General features: G+C 43.3%; 2 protein-coding genes across 3 annotated transcripts in view; both read left to right on the forward strand.

Annotated features, from left to right (window-relative positions):
* Nucleotides 1-9,119, forward strand: part of LOC129469029 (cytochrome P450 4Z1) — a 54,305-nt gene extending 45,186 nt beyond the window's left edge. Inside the window, exons 10-13 of the mRNA XM_055255159.2 lie at nucleotides 4,567-4,631; nucleotides 5,684-5,766; nucleotides 6,802-7,935; nucleotides 8,197-9,119. Coding sequence (XP_055111134.1) covers nucleotides 4,567-4,631; nucleotides 5,684-5,766; nucleotides 6,802-6,970 — 317 coding nt within the window. The 3' untranslated portion in view covers nucleotides 6,971-7,935; nucleotides 8,197-9,119. The remainder of the gene's footprint in view (nucleotides 1-4,566; nucleotides 4,632-5,683; nucleotides 5,767-6,801; nucleotides 7,936-8,196) is intronic.
* Nucleotides 9,120-18,142: 9,023 nt separating this feature from the next.
* EFCAB14 (EF-hand calcium binding domain 14) overlaps nucleotides 18,143-25,141 on the forward strand; it is a 43,791-nt gene continuing 36,792 nt past the window's right edge. The window contains exons 1-2 of one of the 2 annotated variants that reach the window (XM_055255451.2): nucleotides 18,143-19,411; nucleotides 20,877-21,025. In XM_055255451.2, coding sequence (XP_055111426.1) covers nucleotides 19,227-19,411; nucleotides 20,877-21,025 — 334 coding nt within the window. In that variant the 5' untranslated portion in view covers nucleotides 18,143-19,226. The remainder of the gene's footprint in view (nucleotides 19,412-20,876; nucleotides 21,026-25,141) is intronic. The other variant, XM_055255452.2, reaches the window with a different exon arrangement.

Below are 25,141 nucleotides of genomic sequence, written 5' to 3' on the forward strand. Positions count from 1 at the left end.
AGTTATAATATTAAATGCTAAATATTTTTATTAATAAAAGAATTAAACATTGATGTCGAAAACAACTGGAAATAAATCAGTTGGGAAAAGAATAAAAGAGTAAACTAAAAGGAAACAGGTGAATTAACAAAGGTGAACGCAAAAGGTAATGGTATGGAAAGCAGAACGGCTGCATAATTAGTCAAAAAATACAATAGCCAATGGAGGAGGGGCTGGTCAACAAAGAGACACACCACTAACTAATATCACACAAGTCTATGCACAGAGATTTGAAAAACCAGAAAAAAAACTATATAATTTTATAATACATAATTTACTAAAACTGATACTGGTAGAGATAAATAGTCTAAGCATGCCAATTTTCATAGGACTAGAGAAAAATTGTAGAGCCCCTGAAAAGGAACCAGGCCTATGCAGTTTTTCAGAAACTTTTTCAAACCTTTAAAGACCGTATAATCCCAGTAATACTTAAAGTTGTCCAGAGCATAGAAAAATAAAAACTTAGAATGTTATTTAAGGAAGCATCACATTGATAACAAACCTACTAAAAATTGCACAAAAATATATTTAGATAAAAATCACTTATGTATATAAATACAAAAATTTTAAATAAAATATTAGTAAACATAATCCAATAGCACATCAAAATAAATATATTGGCTGGGCAGGTGGCTCATGCCTGTAATCCGAACACTTTGTCAAGCCAAGGTGGGAGGATCGCTTGAGTCTGGGCAACACAGCAAGACCCCGTCTCTACAAAAAGGTAAAATAAAATAAAATAGTATATCATGGCCAAGTAAGTAGGTCATATTCCAAAACTGCAAAGATTGTTCAATATTAGGAATCCATTAATATAATTTGTTATATTTATAGATTTCAGGAGAAACCCATATCATCTCCACCCTGATCAACGGATATTCCATAACATGATAAAATATTACTTCAGTGCCATATTGACACTATATCCCATGTGGTTCTATGGCTCCACAGTATAATAAAATCTCCCAAGTAGCTGACTAGGAAAGGAAAAAAAAAAAAAAAGACAATACTCTCACTCTTTGCTTAAACTTCTCAGTGATCCATATTGGTTTCAACCTAAAATCCTTAGCATGACTTCTTTCCCATTTTAAGGTACAAGCCGAGCCAACCTCCACAGGCTGATCTATGGACACTTTGCTCCCTGAATCCTGTTATACAACCTCCCAGTTACCCAAATTTCTCATGCTTTCTCAAGTATTAAAGCTTGGCTTCATGCTTTTTTATCTGCCTCAAATTCCTTTCTGAATATTCTTTCTTTACCTGGTTTTCCCCTACCGATTTCATTATACTCAGCTCAGCACACCTCGCCTGGGCCTTTTCTCTTGCATACATCCAAAGGCTCTATACATGAGGTTCCCCTCTCAATTCCCCAAGCATCCCAGGCTTCCTTTTGACTTATTACCATGTGTTGCAATTGCCTGTCTCTTCCAATGGATTGTGAGCTCCTTGAAGGCTAGAGTAGATCTCACTGATCTTCACAGCACCCATTTAAGTGTCATCATAACAGATGCTTCTTAAATGGTTAAGGAAATTATGATTGTAGAATTCTTTCCTTGGTTATGAAACCTATAAATAGGTGTGAAAGAATCTTTGCTTGTATTTTATTGAGGATTGAAAGCATTCTTGTACACCAATAACAGACAAACAGAGAACCAAATCATGAGTGAACTCCGATTCACAATTGCTTCAAGGAGAATAAAATACCTAGGAATCCAACTTACAAGGGATGTGAAGGACCTCTTCAAGGAGAACTACAAACCACTTCTCAATGAAATAAAAGAGGATACAAACAAATGGAAGAACATTCCATGCTCATGGGTAGGAAGAATCAATATCATGAAAATGGCCATACTGCCCAAGGGAATTTACAGATTCAATGCCATCCCCATCAAGCTACCAATGACTTTCTTCACAGAATTGGAAAAAACTACTTTAAAGTTCATATGGAAGAAAAAACGAGCCCACATTGCCAAGTCAATCTTAAGCCAAAAGAACAAAGCTGGAGGCATCATGCTACCTGACTTCAAACTATACTACAAGGCTACAGTAACCAAAACAGCATGGTACTGGTACCAAAACAGAGACATAGACCAATGGAACAGAACAGAGCCCTCAGAAATGATGCTGCATATCTACAACCATGTGATCTTTGACAACCTGACAAAAACAAGAAACGTTCTGCACAGCAAAAGAAACTGCCATCAGACTGAACAGGCAACCTACAAAATGGGAGAAAATTTTCGCAACCTACTCATCTGACAAAGGGCTAATATCCAGAATCTACAATGAACTCAAACACATTTACAAGAAAAAAACAAACAACCCCATCGAAAAGTAGGCGAAGGACATGAACAGACACTTCTCAAAAGAAGACATTTATGCAGCCAAAAAACACATGAAAAAATGCTCATCATCACTGGCCATCAGAGAGAAATGCAAATCAAAACCACAATGAGATACCATCTCACATCAGTTAGAATGGTGATCATTAAAAAATCAGGAAACAACAGCTGCTGGAGAGGATGTGGAGAAATAGGAACACTTTTACACTGTTAGTGTGACTGTAAACTAGTTCAACCATTGTGGAAGTCAGTGTGGCGATTCCTCAGAGATCTAGAACTAGAAATGCCATTTGACCCAGCCATCCCATTACTGGGTATATACCCAAAGGACTATAAATCATGCTGCTATAAAGACACATGCACACGTATGATTATTGCGGCACTATTCACAATAGCAAAGACTTGGAACCAACCCAAATGTCCAACAACGATAGACTGGATTAAGAAAATGTGGCACATATACACCATGGAATACTATGCAACCATAAAAAATGATGAGTTCATGTCCTTTGTAGGGACATGGGTGAAACTGGAAATCATCATTCTCAGTAAACTATTGCAAGGACAAAAAACCAAGCACCGCATGTTCTTACTCATAGGTGGGAATTGAACAATGAGAACACATGGACACAGGAAGGGGAACATCACATTCTGGGGACTGTTGTGGGGTGGGGGGAGGGGGGAGGGATAGCATTAGGAGATATACCTAATGCTAAATGACGAGTTAATGGGTGCAGCACACCAACATGGCACATGTATACATATGTAAAAAACCTGCACATTGTGCACATGTACCCTAAAACTTAAAGTATAATAATAATAAAATAAAATAAAAATAAAAACAAGAAATGGGGAAACGATTCTCTATTTAATAAATGGTGCTGGGAAAACTGGCTAGCCATATGTAGAAAGCTGAAACTGGATCCCTTCCTTACACCTGATACAAAAATTAATTCAAGATGGATTAAAGACTTAAATGTTAGACATGAAACCATAAAAACCCAGAAGAAAACCTAGGCAATACCATTCAGGACATAGGCATGGGCAAGGACTTCATGTCTAAAACACCAAAAGCAATGGCAACAAAAGCCAAAATTGACAAATGGGATCGAATTAAACTAAAGAGCTTCTGCACAGCAAAAGAAACTACCATCAGACTGAACGGGCAACCTACAGAATGGGAGAAAAATTTTGCAATCTCCTCATAAGACAACGGGCTAATATCCAGAATCTACAATGAACTCAAACAAATTTACAAGAAAAAAAAAACCCATCAACAAGAAGGCGAAGGATATGAACAGATACTTCTCAAAAGAAGACATTTATGCAGCCAAAAGACGCATGAAAAAATGCTCATCATCACTGGCCATCAGAGAAATGCAAATCAAAACCACAATGAGATACCATCTCACACCAGTTAGAATGGCAATCATTAAAAAGTCAGGAAACAACAGGTGCTGGAGAGGATGTGGAGAAACAGGAACAGTTTTACACTGTTAGTGGGACTGTAAACTAGTTCAACCATTGTGGAAGTCAGTGTCGTGATTCCTCAGGGATCTAGAACTTGAAATACCATTTGACCCAGCCATCCTATTACTGGGTATATACCCAAAGGAGTATAAATCATGCTGCTATAAAGACACATGCACACGTATGTTTATTGCAGCACTGTTCACAATAGCAAAGACTTGGAACCAACCCAAATGTCCGACAATGATAGACTGGATTAAGAAAATGTGGCACATATACACCATGGAATACTATGCAACCATAAAAAAGGATGAGTTCATGTCCTTTGTAGGGACATGGACGAAGCTGTAAACCAACATTCTCAGCAAACTATCACAAGGACAAAAAACCAAACACCGCATGTTCTCACTCATAGGTGGGAATTGAACAATGAGAACACATTGACACAGGAAGGGGAACATCACACACCAGAGCCTGTTGTGGGGTGGGGGGAGGGGGGAGGGATAGCATTAGGAGATATACCTAATGTTAAATGATGAGTTAATGGGTGCAGCACACCAACACGGCACATGTATACATATGTAACTAACCTGCACGTTGTGCACATGTACCCTATAACTTAAAGTATAATAATAAAAAAAAAAAGCAAAAGAGGAAAAAAAAAAGAAAGAATCTTTACTCATGCACTTACCTGCTTTTTCTTCTCTTTACTCAGGAATAACTGTGTTTATCAATATTTGGGCTCTTCACCACAACCCCTATTTCTGGGAAGACCCTCAGGTATGATTGTCCCAACTGCACCCAGTGGCATCTAAGATAGCACCAAGAGGGAAGAGAAGCATCTTCACAATTGAGGGAGCAGTTGGGATAACGATCTGTCGTTTAGAAAAGAACAAAACAGAACAAAAACCCTATGCTTTTAAGAGAAAACTACATTTGCATTTATAATCATCGCCAGTGTTCCATGATGATGCCTTATCAGCAGAAGCATATCATCCCCTGGGAAGTAGAGGGGTGTGATTAGTCGACTGACACTGCACTGTTTAACCACCTTGCTCTCTGCTTTCATTCATGTCCATAGTCAATCTAGTCACAGACTTGTGAAGTGTATTGCAAATCACTTGTTACTGGTCATAATTAAAGTAGCAAGATTATGAACTCTGCTTTTTTTAAGATTTGAGCATATTTGAAGTTAGTCCTCTAGGAATATCACTCTGCCTCACACCCAGTGCTAACCTGAGAGTGAAAGGGAGAGGGGACCTGGGAGAGAACAAGCACATCCTGGGCTGCAAACCAGTGCTCAGACCAACCCCACAGCCCAGGAGATACTAATCGGCAACCTCTCACAGAGACGCTCGGGCAGAAGCTGAACAACTTCAGCTTGTGACTTCAGCTTGTGAATTGCCACCCCTTTCTTCTTTGCCCAAGTCACTGGCTCAGTCCATTTGGAAACGAAAACAAATAGAAAAGATAATAATTTGATTCTTTGCCCATTTTTATATGACAGAGGCACGGGTTTACTGTGAAGGGAAAATAATGAAGTCAGTATTTGCTCAAGTCGGATTGTCTGGATGATTTGCTGCTGCTTCTTACTATCGGAGCCTGTTTAATCTATCTGTCGCTAGGTTATATAGCCTCTGCTTTCTTGGAATATATTTTCAGTGATAGGCTTTTGGGGAACATCAAGCAGGACTTGTAGTATCCAGACATTACAAGTTCCTAAAGTTAGCTTTGGAATTCTGTTAACAATATCTGTGGATTTTGTTTTTGTTTTTGTTTTTCGTGGGCGTGGGCTGGAGGGAGTAGGACTGGTATCTTCACTCTCATTACAGGTCTTTAACCCCTTGAGATTCTCCAGGGAAAATTCTGAAAAAATACATCCCTATGCCTTCATACCATTCTCAGCTGGATTAAGGTAAAGACTCAAGCTGGTGAACTTGATGGAAATGTGTAATAGTGCTTATCTGCCAAGTGCTTCTTCCCTTCAGGCCCTCAGTTAGCTGACACTGCTGTTACTCCCCATTATTTTACCTGGCTTGTCTTCTCTTGTGACCAGTGCATTCAGATGGTACCCTTTTGAGCCCCCAAAGGGACCGGTTAATGTTACAAAGAACAACTGTAGTCCTTGGCATATGGGCATGGATTGATGAAGGCCATCCTCATGACAGGCCCGAAGACTACACTTAAACTTGCAATGGACAAGGGTTGGGAATGCCACCTTGTTATAGGAACAAGGCAACATTGGCACCTCCCAGCTCTTGTTCCTACAGAGAGCAATGTTGTTCTAAAGTCCAAGTTTCCCTTTGGTTTGGTATGAGAGACACCTGATTTACCAAATGACAACACAATCCACTGAGTATGCCAGGTTATTGTTCTTATGCCTAAGGCTTCAACTGCACGGCCTCTAAATAATAGTAAGAAGTAGCTTTTCCTTATCATGATATAAGGAAGGCTTTCAAGTTACATGGACCCTGCAGAATCAAATGTTGATAGAACTCACTACCACTTACTTGTAAGATGGGCCCAAAAATAATAGAACCACATTTTGCAGGTCTTGACATTAATGGACTTTCTGATCGGGGCTTACTTAACTTAAAATAAAACATTTGCTGGATTCTGCCACATTGGAATTGGTTTAAAACATGGATCTTGGCTGGGTGCGGTGGCTCTTACCTGTAATCCTAGCACTTTGGGAGGCCAAGGCAGGTGGATTACTTGAGCTCAGGAGTTTGAGACCAGCCTGGCCAACATAGTAAAACCCTGTCTCTACCAAAAATACAAAAATATTAGCTGGGCATCATGGTGAGCACCTGTAATCCAGCATGGATGACACAAAAAACATATGGATCTTGTTTCCCTACAGAAGTTGTCACATATAAAAAGATTAGCATATATTCCTAATAATATATAAATTCATTAGATGCCATTTTTTCTTTCTTGGTATCCCCAGGAACTGCATTGGGCAGCATTTTGCCATAATTGAGTGTAAAGTGGCAGTGGCATTAACTCTGCTCCGCTTCGAGCTGGCTCCAGACTACTCAAGGCCTCCCCAGCCTGTTCGTCAAGTTGTCCTCAAGTCCAAGAATGGAATACATGTGTTTGCAAAAAAAGTTTGCTAATTTTAAGTCCTTTCATATAAGAATTAATGAGACAATTTTCCTACCAAAGGAAGAATGAAAGGATAAATATAATACAAAATATATCTGTATGGTTGTTGGACAAATTATATGACTTTGGATACTTCTGACTGGTTTTGACATCTATTAACAGTAATTTTAATTTCTTTGCTGTATCTGGTGAAACCCACAAAAACACCTGAAAAAACTCAAGCTGACTTCCACTGCAAAGGGAAATTATTGGCTCGTGTAACTAGTGGTAGAGTGGCTTTCAAGCATAGTTTGATCAAGGCTCCACTCAATATCTGCATTACTTTTATCTCTGCAAATATCTGCATGATAGCTTTATTCTCAGTTATCTTTCCCCATAATAAAAAATATCTGCCACCTTCTGAGTCCCATAGTCTTTCATTATACCCTGTAGGGAATGGATAAATTGATGACAATGTATCAGAAAGCCTAGACACTTAAGAGGAATTCTGAATACAGAAAAGCCTGATATATGAATTCCCATTTGGAATATTTAGAGGATACCACGCTGTATGGAACTCTTGCTCAACATGGAGTAACTTAGCTACTAAATGTTTCAGCAGGGAGGGGGTCCAGATAGAACAACCTAATCCCCCATGCTGGTGTGTGCTATAATAGAGATACAGAAATTCCCATATATCTGCAGTGGAAAACACAGAATCATTAAGAGAGCCAAGAAGCATCACAAGAGAGCCAAGAGGAATCATTTTTGTTGATGTTGATGCTATTCCTTTCTGTTTATTAGTTTTCCTTCTAACAGTCAGGCCCCTCTGCTGCACATCTGCTGGAGTTTGCTGAAGGTCCACTCCAGACCCTGTTTGCCTGGGTATCACCGGCGGAGGCTGCATAACAGCAAAGATTGCTGCCTGTTCCTTCCTCTGGAAGCTTCATCCCAGAGGGGCACCCACCAGATGCCAGCTGGAGCTCTCCTTTATGAGGTATCTGTCGACTCCTGCTGGGAGGTGTCTCCCAGTCAGGTGGCACGGGGGTCAGGGACCCACTTGAAGAGGCAGTCTGTCCATTAGGAGAGCTCAAGCGCTGTGCTGGGAGATCCACTGCTCTCTGCAGAGCTGGCAGGCAGGAACGTTTAAGTCTGCTGAAGCTGCGCCCACAGCCGCTCCTTCCCCCAGGTGGTCTGTCCCAGGGAGATGGGAGTTTGATCTATAAGGCCCTAACTGGGGCTGCTGCCTTTTTTTCAGAGATGCCCTGCCTGGAGAGGAAGAATCTAGAGAGGCAGTCTGGCTACAGTGGCTTTGCCAAGCTGCGGTGGGCTCCATGCAGTTGGAACTTCCCGGAGGCTTTGTTTACACTGTGAGGGGAAAACCCGCCTACTCGAGCCTCAGTAATGGTGGACGCCCCTGCCCCACCAAGCTCGAGTGTCCCAGGTGGACCTCAGACTGCTGTGCTGGCAGTGAGAATTTCAAGCCAGTGGATCTTAGCTCACTGGGCTCCGTAGGGGATCTGCTAAGCTAGACCACTTGGCTCCCTGGCTTCAGTCTCCTTTCCAGGGGAGTAAATGGTTCAGTCTCACTGGCATTCCAGGCACCACTGGGGTATGAAAAAAAAAAAAAAAAACTCCTGCAGCTAACTTGGTATCTGCCCAAATGGCCACCCAGTTTTGTGCTTGAAACCCAGGGCCCTGGTGGCATAAGCACCCTAGGGAATCTCCTGGTCTGCAGGTTGTGAAGACCATGGAGAAAGCCGTGGGTCGGAATGCACCGTTCCTCATGGCACAGCCCCTCATGGCACAGTCCCTCATGGCTTCCCTTGGCTAAGGGAGGGAGTTCCTTGACCCCTTGCACTTCCCAGGTGAGGCGACATCCCACCCTGCTTCAGCTGGCCCTTTGTGGGCTGCACCCACTTTCTAACCAGTCCCAATGAGACGAGCTGGGTACCTCAGTTGGAAATGCAGAAATCACCCACCTTTTGCGTTAATCTCACTGGGAGATGCAGACCGGAGCTATTTCTATTCAGCCGTCTTGCCAGCCACCAGGTATTTAATTTTATGTGTGGCTATTGTAAATGGGGTTATTTTATTTTTTTCTTTTTTAACTTTTAAGTTCAGGGGTATATGTGCAGGTTTGTTATATAGGTAAACCCATGTCATGGGGGGTTGTTGTATAGATTATTTTTTTTTTTTTTTTTTTTTTTTTTTTGAGGCGGAGTCTCGCTCTGCCGCCCAGGCTGGAGTGCAGTGGCGCGATCTCGGCTCACTGCAAGCTCCGCCTCCCGGGTTCACGCCATTCTCCTGCCTCAGCCTCTCCGAGTAGCTGGGACTACAGGCGCCCACCACCACGCCTGGCTGATTTTTTTTTTTTAATATTTTTAGTAGAGACGGGGTTTCACCGTGGTCTCGATCTCCTGACCTCGTGATCCGCCCGCCTCGGCCTCCCAAAGTGCTGGGATTACAAGCGTGAGCCACCGCGCCTGGCTTAGATTATTAATAAAGTATAATATTAAGTCTAGTCTAGTACCCATTAGTTATTTTTCCTGATCCTCTCCCTCCTCCCACTCTCCACTCTCCAGTAGTCCCCAGTGTGTGTTGTTCCCCTCTGTGTCCATGTGTTCTCAACTTTAAGTTCCCACTTATAAGTGAACAGCATGCAGGATTTGGTTTTCTGTTCCTGCATTCATTTGCTAAGGATAATGGCCTCCAGCTCCATCATGTTTCTGCAAAAGACATGATCTCATTTTTTATAGCTGCATAGTATCCCATGATGTATATGTACCACATTTTCTTTATCCAGTCTACCACTGATGGGCATTTAAGTTGATTCCATCTCCTTGCTATTATGAATAGTACTGCAATGAACATATGCATGCATGTGTCTTTATGATAGAACAATTTCTATTCCTTTGGGTATGTACTCTGAAAATGTCTTTATTTTACCTTCATTTTGAAGAGTATTGTTACTGGATGTAGAATTCTAGTTTGACTTCTTTTGTTTTCTTTCAGCTCTTTAAAGTTATTATCCCATTGTCTTTTGGTCAATGATAAATCAATGATCATTCTTATCTTTATTCCCTTGTATATATGTCTTCTTTTCTGTCTCCTTTTAATGTCTTATCTTTATCATTTGTCTTTTGGTAAATTGATTACAATGTACCTTGGTATGGTTTTCTGTGTGTGTATCCTGTTTAGGATTTGTTGAACTTCTTGAGATAACTGTTTTTGATCTTCAAGTTTGGAAACTTTGGACTATTATTTCTTTAAATATTTTTCTGCCCTTAACCTTTCTGAGTTTTCTATTGCTATGTCTTTGAGTTCATTGATCTTATCTTCTTCAGTATATAACTGCTATATATACTCCATATGCTATATATACTATATAATCTGCTGTTTAACCATATGGTGCATTTTTAGTTCAGATATTATACTTTTAAATCTAGAAGTTCCATTTGATAACTTCCACTTCTTTCCTCATTAAGTTCATGTTTTCATTTAAATCTTTTAATGTACATTTAGAACAGTTGCTTCAAAATCTGTGTCTGCTAATTCCACCATTCCTGTCATTTCTGAGTCTATTTCTATAGAGTGATTTTTCTCCTGGTTATAGGTCATATTTTCCTGCTTTTTTACATATCTAATTTTATTGGATGTTGGACATTGTGAATATTCTATTGTTGAGGGTCTGAATTTTTGTTTCCTTCCTTTCAATAGTGTTGAATTTTGTTTTGTTTTGGTAGGAGTTAACTTACTTGCTCATCAGCTTGTTCTTTGTAAGGCTTGTGTTTAAGATTTATTAGGATGGTGCTAGAGTAGACTTTACTCTAGGGCTAGTTTAGCCCTACTAAGACACTTTTGAGGCCTCTACTGAATGTTGTGGGTGTCCAATAAGTTATCTTCACTCTCCAACTGTAACATGAATGTCTCTCAGCCCTGTCTGAACTCTGAAAATTGTTCAGCTTATAGCTCCCCAGTAGTTTTCATTTGCCCACACTCATGGAGTTTTATTATATGCATGCACAACTCATGCATATAAATACTCATGAGTATTTAGACAAGGAGTCAAGGGAGACCTCTATACAGATTTCTGAAGCTCTTTTTCTGAGTAGCTTCTTCCTCTCTGGTACTCTTCCCTGGAAATTATAGTGCCACAGACTCTCCTTATGTCAAGATCTCTATCTTCAACACAAAAAGACCCATATGATCTACTTGGATTTCCCCTCCCTGCCCTGCCCAAAAGTGCCTTCAAACAGAAAGCTAGGGTGATCTTCAGGCTCACTTTGCTTGTTTTCCTTCTCTCAGGGATCATAGTTCCGTGCTAACTATTGTCTGTTGTCTAAATAGTTGTTTCATACACTTATCCAGTTGTCTAGTTATTTATGAAGGCCAGAAAGTCCAGTGCCAGTTACTCAGTCACGTTCAGAAGATAAAGTTCCTCTCCTTTGGGTCTTTACTCAAATGTTACACAAGAGTTGCAATCATTCCAACAATTCTCCCTGTCCTCCATTCCTGCTTCATTTTTCTCCATAGTACTCATCATCCAACACTATCAATTTACCTATCTGTCTTACTTATGAACTGTTTCTCTTCATTAGAAGGTAAGGTCCATGCAGGCAGGAATTTTGTGTATTTTGTTCCATATTATAGCTCCAGCACAAAGGTTAGGTCTTGGAATACAATAAATATTTGACAGATGAATGAATGAATGAATAAAGGATCATTACCTTTTGAAAACTTTTCTTCAGGCTATGCCTATCTTTTCTGCATCTTGTATCATATTGTTGATCGCATTTTGTTCTTCTGTCTGTCTCTCTCTCACACACACACACACACAGCAGAAATGGACCTCATCTGTATGTCCCCACCATCCAACACAGGGATTAACGTAGGTGAGTTGTGTGCATGGAAATTATCCCCATCTAAGAAGCACGGTGTCCAAGAAACCAGCAGAGGGCAGCACAAAGCTGTGCCTCTCTTTTCGTCTCCCTAGTGCCAGTCTTAAGTAGAGAGGGGCTGGTAGCAGATGGAACTGGAGCTGAAGCTAGACTTAGAAACACAAAGCCAGTGTTATTCCCTCAGAAGGGAACTCAGGAGGGCCCAGGCGGCCTTCTCTAGGGGGTCTCTCACACGGCCTTGCTGACTCAGCATGTACTACTGTGTATTCCATCCACAAACACCCAGCCTTGATAGTAGGAGCACAGGCCCACGTGCACACACACACACATGCACACAGACCCCTCCTCAGTCAGAAGAGCCCTGCCTTCACAATGCAATCACCTTCTCTCCCAGCCTGTGCTGTTTAGGTTTTCTAGTTCAAATGGATTCCTCAGACGTTCCATTCCCAGCCTCCCTGTCCACTCAGTGCACTTAGCAATTCCCCTGAAGCCTTTTAGTGTTCACCATTTAAATTTAATTCTTACCACAGGAACTGCCAGGAGGTCAGCACTGTTAGGTCCAATTTACAGATGAGGAACAGACTCAGAGAAGAAAAGGAACTGGCCTAAGGTCACACAGCTAGTGAGTGGAGAGGCTCAGATTCAAACCCAGGGGTGCTGGCCTCGGGCTCCCTCCATGGCCAGCTGCAGCCTCCACTCCACCTCAAGCCCCAGGGGAAGGGACAGGAGTGGAGGCATGGGCAGGAGGGTGGGAGGTCACAGTGCAGATTCTTTACTCCCAGGATTTTTATTATCACCCTAAAATGAAGCTAGTTACTCCAGGCTTGCTTCTCCTCCCCCCACCCCACCCCCACTATAAACCTTTCTATGACATTTACAGGGTGGGGGTCATGGGCCGTAGTGGGAGACAGCATCGCCTGCTTCCTGGGAACTCTTGCAGGGCAGAACCTGAGTATTACTGGTGTTCTCCAGGACCTCACACACAGTAGGGGCTCACCCAGGGCGGGTTTGATGGATGGATGGATAAATAGGATCATCAAGGTGAAGGGCAATGCCTGGGAACTCTTTGGAGTCTTTAGAGTCTCATCTTTTAATTCAGCAAACAGCCCCAGAAGATTCCCATCCCTCCCCCAGCACTAGGCTCTGTTTTGGATGCTAAAGACACATAGATGGGGAAACTGAGGCCACTACTTGGCAGAGACACAAAAGTTTGCAGCAATTCAGAGGAAGATATGCCTGGAATAGAAGGAGAATCTCAGCAGGGGCAGTCCTCACCCCTGCCCACAATAATGCTGTGAACCTATTGCTGCTTCCGGCTGTTTGGGCCCCACCGGCAGAGAAGCCATTGTTTAGCTTGGTGCTTGGCGCCTTTCCTACCACCCAATCCTTCCCCTTCCCATTGTCCTCAGGCCCCTCATCAGGGTACAGGATGCAGCTGCCGGCACAGCAGCAAAAAGAATGGGAAGGGGCTGGGAGAAGTAGATGAGGCCATCCCAGGCAAGTTGAGAGGCTTCAGCTGGTGGTCCCTTTCAGAAGAGCTGCTGACAAAGGCCCCAGGCAGCAGGCTCTGCCAGCATGGCACTGGGCACTGGGTGCAGAACTCAGGCTTCAGAGGCAGAGAGATGCAGATTCAAGCCCCAGTATCTGCTACTGACATAGTGTGTGTCCCTGGGCAAGCCTCTTTCGATCTCTGAGCAACAGTTCCCTTCTTGGTTAGAGGAAGAATAAGATGCTTGCTTAGTGAAGAATGACTTATTGCATTGAGGAGTAACACAAAAATGCATGATACCTAAATATTTTTAAATATCCATTTCTGTTCCTTCCCCCCACCTCAGCCATAGCAAAGTATCAAAAAAGATTATGTGAAAGAGGGCTCTTGTGACAAGCGGAAGCAGTGCTTTCTCTTAAGTAAATGAAGATGTTTTCCCACAACTGGGTTATCTGAAAAATCACATTGAGCAAATCTATAATAAACCCCATTTAGTAATTTATAATCACATTAACAGAGCAGCTAACATTTATTGAGTACTTACTATGTGTCAGACACATCACTTCTGCACAGATACTCTGTGAGTTTAAGTACTCCAGGGTTAATTTCATGGGTGTATGACCACAGCAGCTGCACAGGGCCCCCCACTCAGAAGGGTGCCGTGCACTTGGGGTTTAATTTTCTGTGGTCACCACCTTGAAATTCTTAATAATTCCATCTTTTAATTTGTGTCTTATAAGTAAAGTTGGGTGGAGCAGCAGAGCACACACTGGTTATTTGGAGCCTTGGTTCATACATGGTCCTGCCTCCTGTCACCTCCACACCTCCCCCTCCCTGAGATGGGTTATCAGCTGTCTGTTCCCCTAAACACCCCACACCCCTATCGCCACCACAACTCCATCCCAGGCAGGGGCCTGGGTGTTGGCACAGGGAGAGGAAGAGTTTGCATGCCAAGTCACGAAACAGGCCTCTTGCCTGTCTCATGTGAGGGTCTACACTCACCTTGTACCACCAGGCCTAAGGGAATACAACATTAAATAGTGAATAATAAACAGCATGACAGGTTGAGAGAGACAGCAGAGAGAGAAAAGGAACCCTGCATTTGCATTTGCACTGGTCCTCATAAATTATGTAGCCAGTCCTGGGTACTATGATTGCCGCCATTTCACTGAGGTGGCAATCATAGTGGACACTGAGGCTCAGAGAGGCCCAGTAGTTTGTCCAGGATCACACAGCTGCCAAGTGGCAATGTTCAGACACAGACTTAGATCCCAGGTAAGAGAGGACTCCAAGATCTTAAAGAGCTTTCAGCCCAGGAATTAGGAGAGCTGGATCCAATTTTTGACCATGACCTTGGCAAGTTTGCCCCTACTCTGTGCCCCAGCTTACCCAAGTGAAAGCACTCTATGGAGTCTTCCAAAGTAGCACAGGGTCTCAAGATTTGGCTTTGCAAATTACATGGGCTGTGATTTTGAGCACAGGGAAATCATCTTTGCCTACCTTCCCCATAGAGTTGCCAGGAGCATTCAGCAGACACGTACCCACTCTGCATGACACTTCACAGCATATAAAGCACGCTCATGCTACTCCCTGGCCCAAACAACATGAAGCAGAAGGCTAGGCTAGGAATATTATCATCCCCATATCACAGACGGAAACTTTGAAGCACCAGAACTCTAAAGTGACTTCCCCAAACTCACTGCATTTCAGGCAAGTTTTGAATAGGTTAACAGACTCCCCAGGATCATAATATGAACATTCCCAAAGGAGAAGATGGATCACAACCTTGGGAGTCCTGGCGTGGGAGGGCAGCAGGAGCCCCCACCTGAGTGGGGTGGCTTAATCCCTGGCCTTGAGGGTCCCGGGTCTGAGGAAGGAGGCCAGAGAGGTATCCAAGAGCTCCTGAAGGAAAAGAAACAGCTGGCCAGTAACTTTCAAAGGGTGACAGCATCCTGTATGATGTCGACCCAACACAGGAGGGGTGTTATCTACAGATCATAAGCAAACAGGCAGACAGAAGGACCGAGAGGCAGATCCAGTAGAAGCATTCCCCTGTTTGTCAATTCTACTCCTGCAGCCTCCCCACCCATGACCAGCCCACTGGCCAGTCATGGGAGAGATCTCCACCCGCAGAGAGCACAGGCTCTGGCTGACCAGAAGTCCCTGCAGCTGGGGTGGTATGTCCTCAGCCCTGCCCCACTCTGCTGGGTTCCTCAGTCCCTGGTTCCCTGGGAACCTGTATCATCTACAACAAAGGAGGGCCACCCCACCCTCGGGCCAGCCACCTCTCCTGCCTGGGGCTTCTGGTGACCACAGGATGTGTTTCAGAAATTGTTCTTGAGGTCAGGAGCCTCACCTATCTATCCCCAGTCCTTCAGGGAAGCATTAGTGAAGAACTCTCCAGTAAAACTTTCTGTGGTGGTGGAATTGTACCATTCCTTGCTGCCTGGTAGCCCCTTGCCACATATGGCTACTGGACACAGTGGCCAATGATACTGAAGAACCAATTTAAAATTTATATTTTGTTTTAATTATGTTAAATGTAGATTTAAATTGTAATATGTGGCCAGTTTGGCTACTGTATTGGGCAATGCAGCTCTAGAAACAAAAGGAGACAATACACCATGACTTGCGACTTCAAAAACACTTTCACAATCGTCTCATTGTCCTGTGAAATAGGTGTTTATCCCCACTTTACAGAGAAGAAAACTGAGGCTCAGAGAAACTAAATGGCTTCTATGCTGATGGAGCCAGGAAGAAGCAGAGACATGATTGAGTCCCAGGTTTCTTGATTTTGATTCCAAAATTCCACTCATACCTCTTTGCAACACTGCCCACTTATGTAGTCATCACATATTTATTGGGTCATTGTTATTTAGGAGTACACTTCTGGGCTAGACACTTAAAAACAAATCAGATACAGGCCCAGGCTTTGCGAGAATCCTTAGACAAAAGCAGTGTAATTGCCACAGTAAGAATATGGGCATAAAAATTACTTTAAGTGACTTTCTTCCAAGTAGCTCAAAGTACTTTGCTTTAAATTCCATTTATATCTGATGACTTCCCAATTGATATTTCAGGCCCCAACCTGTGCCCCAGAGAACTCTCAATGGGTATATCAAACAGCCTCCATTTGAATATTGAATTGGCTTCTCAAACTTGTCCCAAACTTGCTCTTCCCCATCTCAATAAATAACAATTCCTTGCTTCCAGTGTTTCCACCTCCAAACCCTCTCTTCTCTTCGCACCTTTCATCTAATCTATCAGCAAAAACTGTCAGCTCTGTCTTCAAGAAGCATCCAGAATGCTCTCCATCTCTGCTACTGCCTCTCTAATCGATCAGCATCATCTCTAGCTGGACTGTAACAAACTGCTCTCCTGTGTTCCTCACTCTCCCCCCACTTTTTTCTACAAAGTAGCCAGAATAATTTTTTCCTTTATTTTATTTTATTTATTTATTTATTTATTTATTTATTTTTGAGACGGAGTCTCGCTCAGTTGTCGGTATTGGTGGCGGTTGTTGGTGAACTGAAGTGCAGTGGCGCAATATCTGCTCGTTGCAACCTCCGCCTCCCGGGTTCAAGCCATTCTCCTGCCTCAGCCTTCCAAGCAGCTGGGATTACAAGCGCGCACCACCACGCCCAGCTAATTTTTGTATTTTTAATAGAGACAGGGTTTCACCATATTGGCCAGGATGGTCTCCATCTCCTGACCTCGTGATCCGCCCACCTCAGCCTCCCAAAATGCTGGGATTACAGGCGTGAGCCACCGCGCTGGCCCAGAGTGATTTTTTTTTTTTTTTTTTTTTTTTACGGAAAAGCCAGAGTATGCTACCTTTCAGCTTAAAGCCCCCAGTGCTTTCCCAAAGTCCTTTCAGTGATCCATAAGGCCCTAAAGCTCTGGCCTGTGATGCTTCTCTGACCTCATTTCCTATCACTCTGCTCCTTGCTCTTCTGGTCCAGCCACAACAGGTCTTCCTGGTCACTCCTTCCTGCAGCCACTGCACAGCTCATTCCCTCACCTCCTCCGATAAGCTGACTAAATGTTCCCTTTTCACAGAGGCACTCCCCATCACCTGACCGTGTTTCAATTTTCATCATAACACTTATCACCTCCTGACATTTAATATGTTTGCCTATTGTTGCTCTCCTCCCTCTAGAGTATAAATAAACTGCAGGAATAGATTGGCAGATAAGATACAGGATGCTCAGTTAAACTTGGCATTTCACATACATAGTGAATAATTTTTTAGTGTGAGGATGTCCCATATGTTGCATGGGATGTCTTAATGCTAAAAAATTGTTTGCTGTTTCTCTGAAATTCAAACTTTACTGGGTGTCCTACATTTTTATTTGCTAAATCTGGCAACCCTATACAGGAAGACAAGGACCCTGGTTATTTTGTTCATGGCTGTATCCCCAGCGCTAGAACAGCTCCTGACACGTAGTAAGTAAGCTCTCAATAAATATTTATTGACTGAATGAATGTGTTCATTAATCTGAAAAGCGCCTAAACTTTTAACAGTCTGTGTGAGAGTCAGAGAGGCGGAGCCTTCAGATGGTTAGTCCAGGGGACCCGGGCGGCTGATGAACTTTCGAAGTAGGTCGAGCAGCTGGGCGCTTTGCCTGCCCCGCCCGCGCTCCGCAGGATGCCGGACTCCACCCGGCTCAGGTGAGCAGCAGGTCCCGGAAGCCCTCCTAGGGGCGGGGCCACCCTAATCGGCAGGTGGGACCCAGCCCCAGCCAGGGCAGGGCCCCTTTAACGCCCCACCTCTCCGCCACGACTTTCGCCCCGGCGTGACGTCACCCCGGCGGGCGACCAATGGGAGCGCGGCTTACTGGCAGGCGGCGTAGGCGGCCGCTGCCAAAGGGGAAGTGATCTGCGGCTGGTGCAATGGCCCGGGTCTGGAGCCCGCGGCCGCCGCCGCCGCCGCCGCCGCCACCAACACCAACAACAACGTGTCGGGAGCAGCCGCGGCCGAAGCCGGAGCAGGGGCCGGAGTGGCGGCTGGAGTGGGGCCTGCGCGTGTGAGTGGCCGAGAGTTGCCCGTGCCGGAGACCTCAAACTCCGGCCGGGAGCGCTTTCGGTTGGCCGAGCCGCCGTCGCCCGCAGTACCGTGTCCCCAAGGCCCAGACAGCGGGGCGGGGGTCTAGCAGGCGCGGGACTGGCTTCTCTCAGGCCGATCCTTCGAGCCGGGCTCCGGATCTTCCTCGGCCTCGGGCCCCCTTCACGTTCAGGACGGAGGCCGGAGAACGGTGATCATCACACACCCCAGCCGGCTTCCTGGCCCGGGCATTTTCTCTGCGGCCAAGCAGTGTTGGGATTGTAGCTGCTGGGAGCCCCCTCCTGCCGCCACCTCTCCTGCAAGGAAGGGACTGACGCGTTCCCACGTTCTTACTCTGCACCTCCCAACTCTCTTCCCATTCAAGAACGAGTTTCTCTTCCCTCTCCATTGGAAATCCTGCTCCGGAGGTCCAAAACACCTATTTTAAGCGTGCCCTTCCTCACCTCCTGGAGCACGCTTAGAAGTATTGCCTACTTATCCAGGCTGAGAATCCTTCATTTTCGACTTGGCTTTTTTTTCGCCCTTTGGGAGATAAAGGTCCCTCTCCACCCTCTACTAACACTCTGCACCCAAGGCCTTATCCTTTGGGGTCACCAGCTCCTTGGCCATTTCTATGTGATTTCCCCCACCCATCTGAGTTCCAGTTTCCTCTGGGCTCCAATCTCCAGTCCCTGGTGGATCTGGTCAGTCCCACCCCTAGGTGGGAGTGACCAGGGGGCTCTGGCCCAGGATTCCCAACCCTGGAAGGCAGCTCCAAGGCAGGAAGAGAATTGGGCGTCGGGTACGAACCTGGCAGCTCAGGAGTGGGGGCTCCGCTCACCCCACACAAAAAGATGAAAAAGCGCAAAGAGCTCAATGCATTGATTGGTTTGGCTGGGGACAGCCGGAGAAAGAAGCCCAAGAAAGGCCCAAGCAGTCACCGCCTGCTTCGCACTGAGCCTCCCGACTCAGACTCTGAGTCCAGCTCCGAAGAGGAAGAGGAATTCGGTGTGGTTGGAAATCGCTCTCGCTTTGCCAAGTGAGTAGTGGTGAAAGGTGGAATGGGAAGAAGGCATCTCCTTGCACTACCAAGGGGCCACATTGACAGGAAGGAGAAAAGAAGTCCTTAGGAAGAAAAAAGGGTGTAGGCCTTTGAAGTCAAAGAGGGAAAAACGGTTTTAGGGAGAAGGTAAGTTCAGATCCTGAATGAAGAATAAGTTAGAGATTTGTCTTTAGGTGTAGAAAGAAAAGCTCCAAATCTGAGGTGGAAATGTGGACTTGGAGAATGTGCCAAGAGCCCGGGGAGTCCCAAAGAAGCAAAGAATGGAGACAGAGGAGCAGAGAAGCTTTGGGGACTAGACTTTTTAAAACAGTGTAGAACAAAGGAGAAGCAGAGACTTTAAGACTGCAAATTATTTCGTTTTTGCACTCTTGATGAGTCTGAATATTGGTGATGGGGAAATATGGTGAGAGATATACTGTAGGAAGTATGACCCTTGAGAGTAGGTGGGGTGGGGGGGTGGCAAAAGAAGAGGCATCATTTTCCCTAGCCGTTCATAGGTGGAGAGACCACTAGCAAATCAAGTAGTAAGATTTGAGGACATTGGGATTGGGGCTCAGGGTGGGTGGGAAAGGGCTAACGGGAACTTTAAAGACGCCCTTGGACTTTCTCAGAGCACACTAAAAGAGAAGAGGATTCTGCTGAGGATGTAGAAACAATGGCTAGGCAGAAGGTCGGGTTGCTGACATTGAGTGGTTGGTTGGTTTAAAATGTCTTGTTTTGTTAAAGGAAGAGTTTGATTTCTAATGAGCTTTGTCAGCTTAGGCTGTTAAGGGCAATCCTGGGTTTGGGTTATGAAGGTCAGATGAAGTGTTACCTTCATCAGAAGGTACCTGGAGTAGTAACCCTACTAAGTTAGTTTAGACCTTGAAGGTTGGTTGATGTTTTGTGTGAAATCCAGCCCCTTCTATGTTTCCTTACTTCTGAGCCAATAAGCTAGAATACACCAGGTGTCCACTTAAAACTACAGATCCTGTTTCTTTCATTTCTTTTGCAGTAAAACTTGCTCAAAAGTTTATAAAGTTTCAGTAAACTGAAACAAGATTCCCCGGAGTGAGTATGTATTTGAGAGAGAAATCAATAGGCAAATTACAGTGCAGAGATGGAATTGCAGAGAAACATTGGTCTTTACACTTTTGTGACCTGAGCTTGTATTCAAAGACCTCCCTCCTGATGATGACAGCTGCAGTGCCTTTAGGTTCTTCCTTTTACCTGCAGGAACTCCTTCTGTTTTATGTGACTTTTGAAACCTTTGTATCCAGTAGATGAACCCTTAATAGGTCATATTATTTATTCATTTAAGTGCTTTACCCTACCTCCCCCGGTTAATTCACTGGTTATTCATTTAAAGGAGATAATTGCATGGCAAAACGTGTACTATTTCTAATAAAGCTATACCCGTAATCACTTTTGTACTCATGGTTGAATTTGTCCTCTTGAGCAGGGGAGACTATTTACGATGCTGCAAGATCTGTTATCCGCTCTGTGGTTTTGTCATCCTCGCTGCCTGTGTTGTGGCCTGTGTTGGCTTGGTGTGGATGCAGGTTGCTCTCAAGGAGGATCTGGATGCCCTCAAGGAAAAATTTCGAACAAGTAAGTGGTGGTTACCCTTTTTTTTTTTTTTTTTTTTTGAGACAGGGTCTTGCTCTGTCGCCTAGGCTGTAGTACAGTGGCGCAATCTCGGCTCACTGCAACATCCGCCACCCAGGTTCAAGTGATTCTCGTGGTCAGCCTTCCGAGTAACTGGGATTACAGGTGTGTGCCACCACGCCCAGCTAATTGTTTTGTATTTTTAGTAGAGACGGGGTTTCACCATGTTGGCCAGGCTGGTCACCGAATAGGAGCATAGGAATGGGCAATAATAAGAGAAGCTAACATTTGTGGAAGGCCTACTCTGTGCCAAGTCTCAAATCATTTTCTTTACAAAATAATCCCGTGAGATGGGTATTATTTTTATTATTTTGTGCTCTTAGAAGGATTAAGTAATTTGTTCAGTGATTAAGTATGACAGAGCTGAGCATCCTCTTGCCCCTTGCTGCCCAAATTCACATTTATAACACTACTATCTGCACCACTGTTCTTGGTGGCCTTGTAAGCCTATGCACATTTCTTCAAGTGCCTACAGATCTCTTTGATATCAACTTGGTCAGTAATCTAAAAGAAGTTTAGTAGAAGAAACAGGAAGGACTGGTTCTCTGCATACTTACCAGTTTTCAAGCTTAGAGCAAGGACTGATAGATTTCTCTCCTTAGCTGTGGTTATACTAGTAACATGATCTGTTTCAAGAAAAAAACATTTAAATACCATTAATGAGTGTTATCATTTTAAAGTTTTAGGAAACTTGAACTAAGTTACATACTCATGAAGGGCTTACAGCAACCATACCTACTTTGAACACTATGCAACTGTCAGAAATGTTTATCTCATGAGTGAGTTTTGAAGTTTAAGGAGGTTTTCAAGTCACAGAGTTTTGTGTATTCTAAATTGTAAAGTTATGTTTTACACATCCAAATTACTTTTTCATTTCTTTTTCTTTTTCTTTTTTTTTTTTTTTTTTTTTTGAGATAAAGTCTTGCTCTGTCACCCAAGCTGGAGTGCAGTGGCATCTGGCTTGTTGCAGCCTTGACTTCATGGGCTCAAGCAGTCCTCCCATGTCAGCACCCCACACCCCCAATCCCAATAGCTGGAACTACAGGCATGCGCCACCCTCTGCTAATTTTTGTATGTTTGTAAAAGACAGGGTTTTGCTATGTTGCCCAGACTGGTCTCGAACTCCTGAGCTCAAGTGATCTGCCTGCCTCAGCCTCCCAAAATGCTGGAATTACAACTTTGAGCCATTGTGCTCGGCCCAAATTACTTTTTCCAAAAGGTATGTTTGCATAGTAGCTTTGACCGAATTTAACATAGTTTTTTTTTTTTTTTTTTTAGCAACACTGAAATTTTTGGCTCTAGGTTTCAAGGGTTAATCTTCTAAGCAAAGGAACCCATTTCAACTTAATCACAAATACCCTAACCTTAATTGCATGAACACACCAGGAAACTGACCACAAGGCTTTCTCAAGGTCATAAAGAAATCTGGCTGCAGAACTGGAATTAAAGTTCTTACTTTCCATCTTAAGCCTAGATTACAATATCCTCACTTTCCCATCTGAAGCCTAGAAGATTACAATATCCCAACTTCTCTTGGCTGCCTACAGTTACTCAAGTTTTGAACCCAGCCTAAGAACAGCTAATTTTTAGTGTGTTAATGATGTTTCTAGTGATGTTGCTTAAAAAAAAAAAAAAAAGTTAAAATACTAACTTTGGTTTCCTTCTGAGTTTCTGATTCTGGGGCTGGGGATTCGGTATGCCACGATTCTCTGCCAGAATCCTAATCTGGATTACCAATTTTTAGAGTAGGGTATAAGAAACAATGAGATATGTACCCCATATTTATTTTTCCTCCTTTATAGTTGTCCTTGCAGTATTGTACAGTGTCTCTGAGGCCAATTTTTTCTTTGTAAGTAGTAAGCATAACTTGGAAATTAGGTTCTCAGAAACAGTGTTCAACCATAAGTAACCACTGAAGACACCTATCTGTGCCGTCATCTCTGTGTAGTTAATTGGGTCTCCTAACTACAGCCCTGTAGTTAGTTAGGCTTGTAGTTCAGCTATAGGCTTGTGCTGTAGCTTGTTTTGATCACATATAGCAATTATTTATTTATATATTTCAAAACATTGCTCAATTCACCCATCCAGGGATTCCTTTTTCTGACTGCTCTGTACCTGTGTTTACAGGATACTGATGTAATTTATAGCTTAGCTGAGCTTTTCAGGTAATTTCTTTGGGAATGCAAATAAAGTACTACATTTTTAAAATGTAGTACTTGTACATATAATAGACCTGGCAATCAGTCAACAAATATTTATTGAACACTTGTTAATACCAATCCCTGGAAATACTATACTGTCTTCAGGAGATGTCAAGAATTATACCCTGGACTGCGGACCCTGCTTTCTACCGTTGAGCCACATTCCCCTGGGACCCTGACTACATTTGTCAGCCAGCTGAATGAAGCAGATTTGGAATTGTCAGTCCAGCTGTTTTGTTGGCTTTGATTGGCTACAATAGAAATGCCAGCACCTGCAATGTCTTCCTGACATTGCAAAGCAGGACTTCCTGAGGGAGGGTAGGGAATGGGGTGTAGTCAGTCCATAGGCTAAACCATTGTAGACTACTTAGGAGTTTTTTTGTGAGAACCAGTATCTTGACTAAATGGAACCAATCTTGTTAGGTTTAAATAATCTTTCTTTGAATTATGCTTCTACTTTAAAAAAAATTTTTTTTTTTTGGTCGGTTGGTTGGTTGTTTTTGAGATGGAGTTTTGCTCTTGTTACCAAAGCTGGAGTGCAATGGCACGATCTCAGCTCACTGCAACCTCTGCCTCCCAGGTTCAAGTGATTCTCCTACCACAGCCTCCTGAGTAGCTGGGAATTACAGGCGCATGCCACCACACGCAGCTAATTTTTTGTATTTTTTTTTAGTAGAGACAGGGTTTCACCTTGTTGGCCAGGGTGGTCTCGAACTCCTGACCTCAGGTAATTCACTCGTCTTGGCCTCCCAAAGTGCTGAGATTACAGGCCTGAGCCACCACGCCCTGCCTAAATATATTTTTTAAGGTTAATTTTTTTTTCTTGTTTTTCAAGAAGACAGTTGGATTCACGAACTTGGATAAGACCACCTGCTTATCTGGCTTTAATACCTTTTTGAGAAATCCAGAACTTCTTGATTTTATTTCTATAAATTTTCCAAGACACTTGCAAGGAAAGGAAGGATTGCTAAAATACCTGAAATAGAAAGCAAAGCAGATAGGCTTGGCTTTTTTTTTTTTTCTCTCGTCAAAGAGAAACTTGATCCTTAAGCTAAAAGCACTGACTGGCCCTGAAACTCTTAGCTCAGTATTCTTTTTTCCAAAACCAGATACTTCGAAAGACCTCCACAGTTATTCTAAGGAAGATTGTATTCTCAACCATCCTTTTCTGTCACTCAACTATGAAACACTTGAGTAAATGAAAAGAAATTTGGAAACGTATAAATAAATGTGGAAAGTATAAATAAATCAGGCACCTCCTTTTCTGGCCATACAAAGTAGTGACTTGGTCATTTAGCACAGAACTTAAAAATGGTCTTGTGCTAACGAGGGCATTAGGGGATATAGGTATCTGTGACCTCTAAAGTATACTAGAAAAAGTACTGGTCCTAGGAGCAGAAGGTTTGACTTTTTGAATTCTGGCTTTGCAAAACTAGCTGTAAAACTTAGACAAGTCACTTATTCTTTCTGGGCTTTCACTTTCTCATCTATAAAATATAAAGATGTATTTGTGCTACCAAAGCACTTTGGGCATTCCTCTGTCATAACTTCGGTCACACTGTATGGTAATTCTGTGACCATGCCTGGCTCCCCACTAGATTGAGAGCTTCGGGGTCTTTTGTATATACTAGTGCCCGTGCAGGGCTGGGCACATGGTGGGGGCTTAATAACAAGTTGTTGAATAATTAATACATAAAAGTTTATTGCAAACTGGAAAGACATTGTATAAATATAAAATATTGCTTTCAGCAATATGTTTACTGTTTGACTGGTATATGTTGACATTTTTCCATTTCCTCATCTTAAAGATTAGGAAATCAAAAGAACTAGGTAAATTCTTTTGGGCATTAACATACAA

This window comes from Symphalangus syndactylus, chromosome 12 (assembly GCF_028878055.3).
Source record: "Symphalangus syndactylus isolate Jambi chromosome 12, NHGRI_mSymSyn1-v2.1_pri, whole genome shotgun sequence".
NCBI lineage: Eukaryota > Metazoa > Chordata > Mammalia > Primates > Hylobatidae > Symphalangus > Symphalangus syndactylus.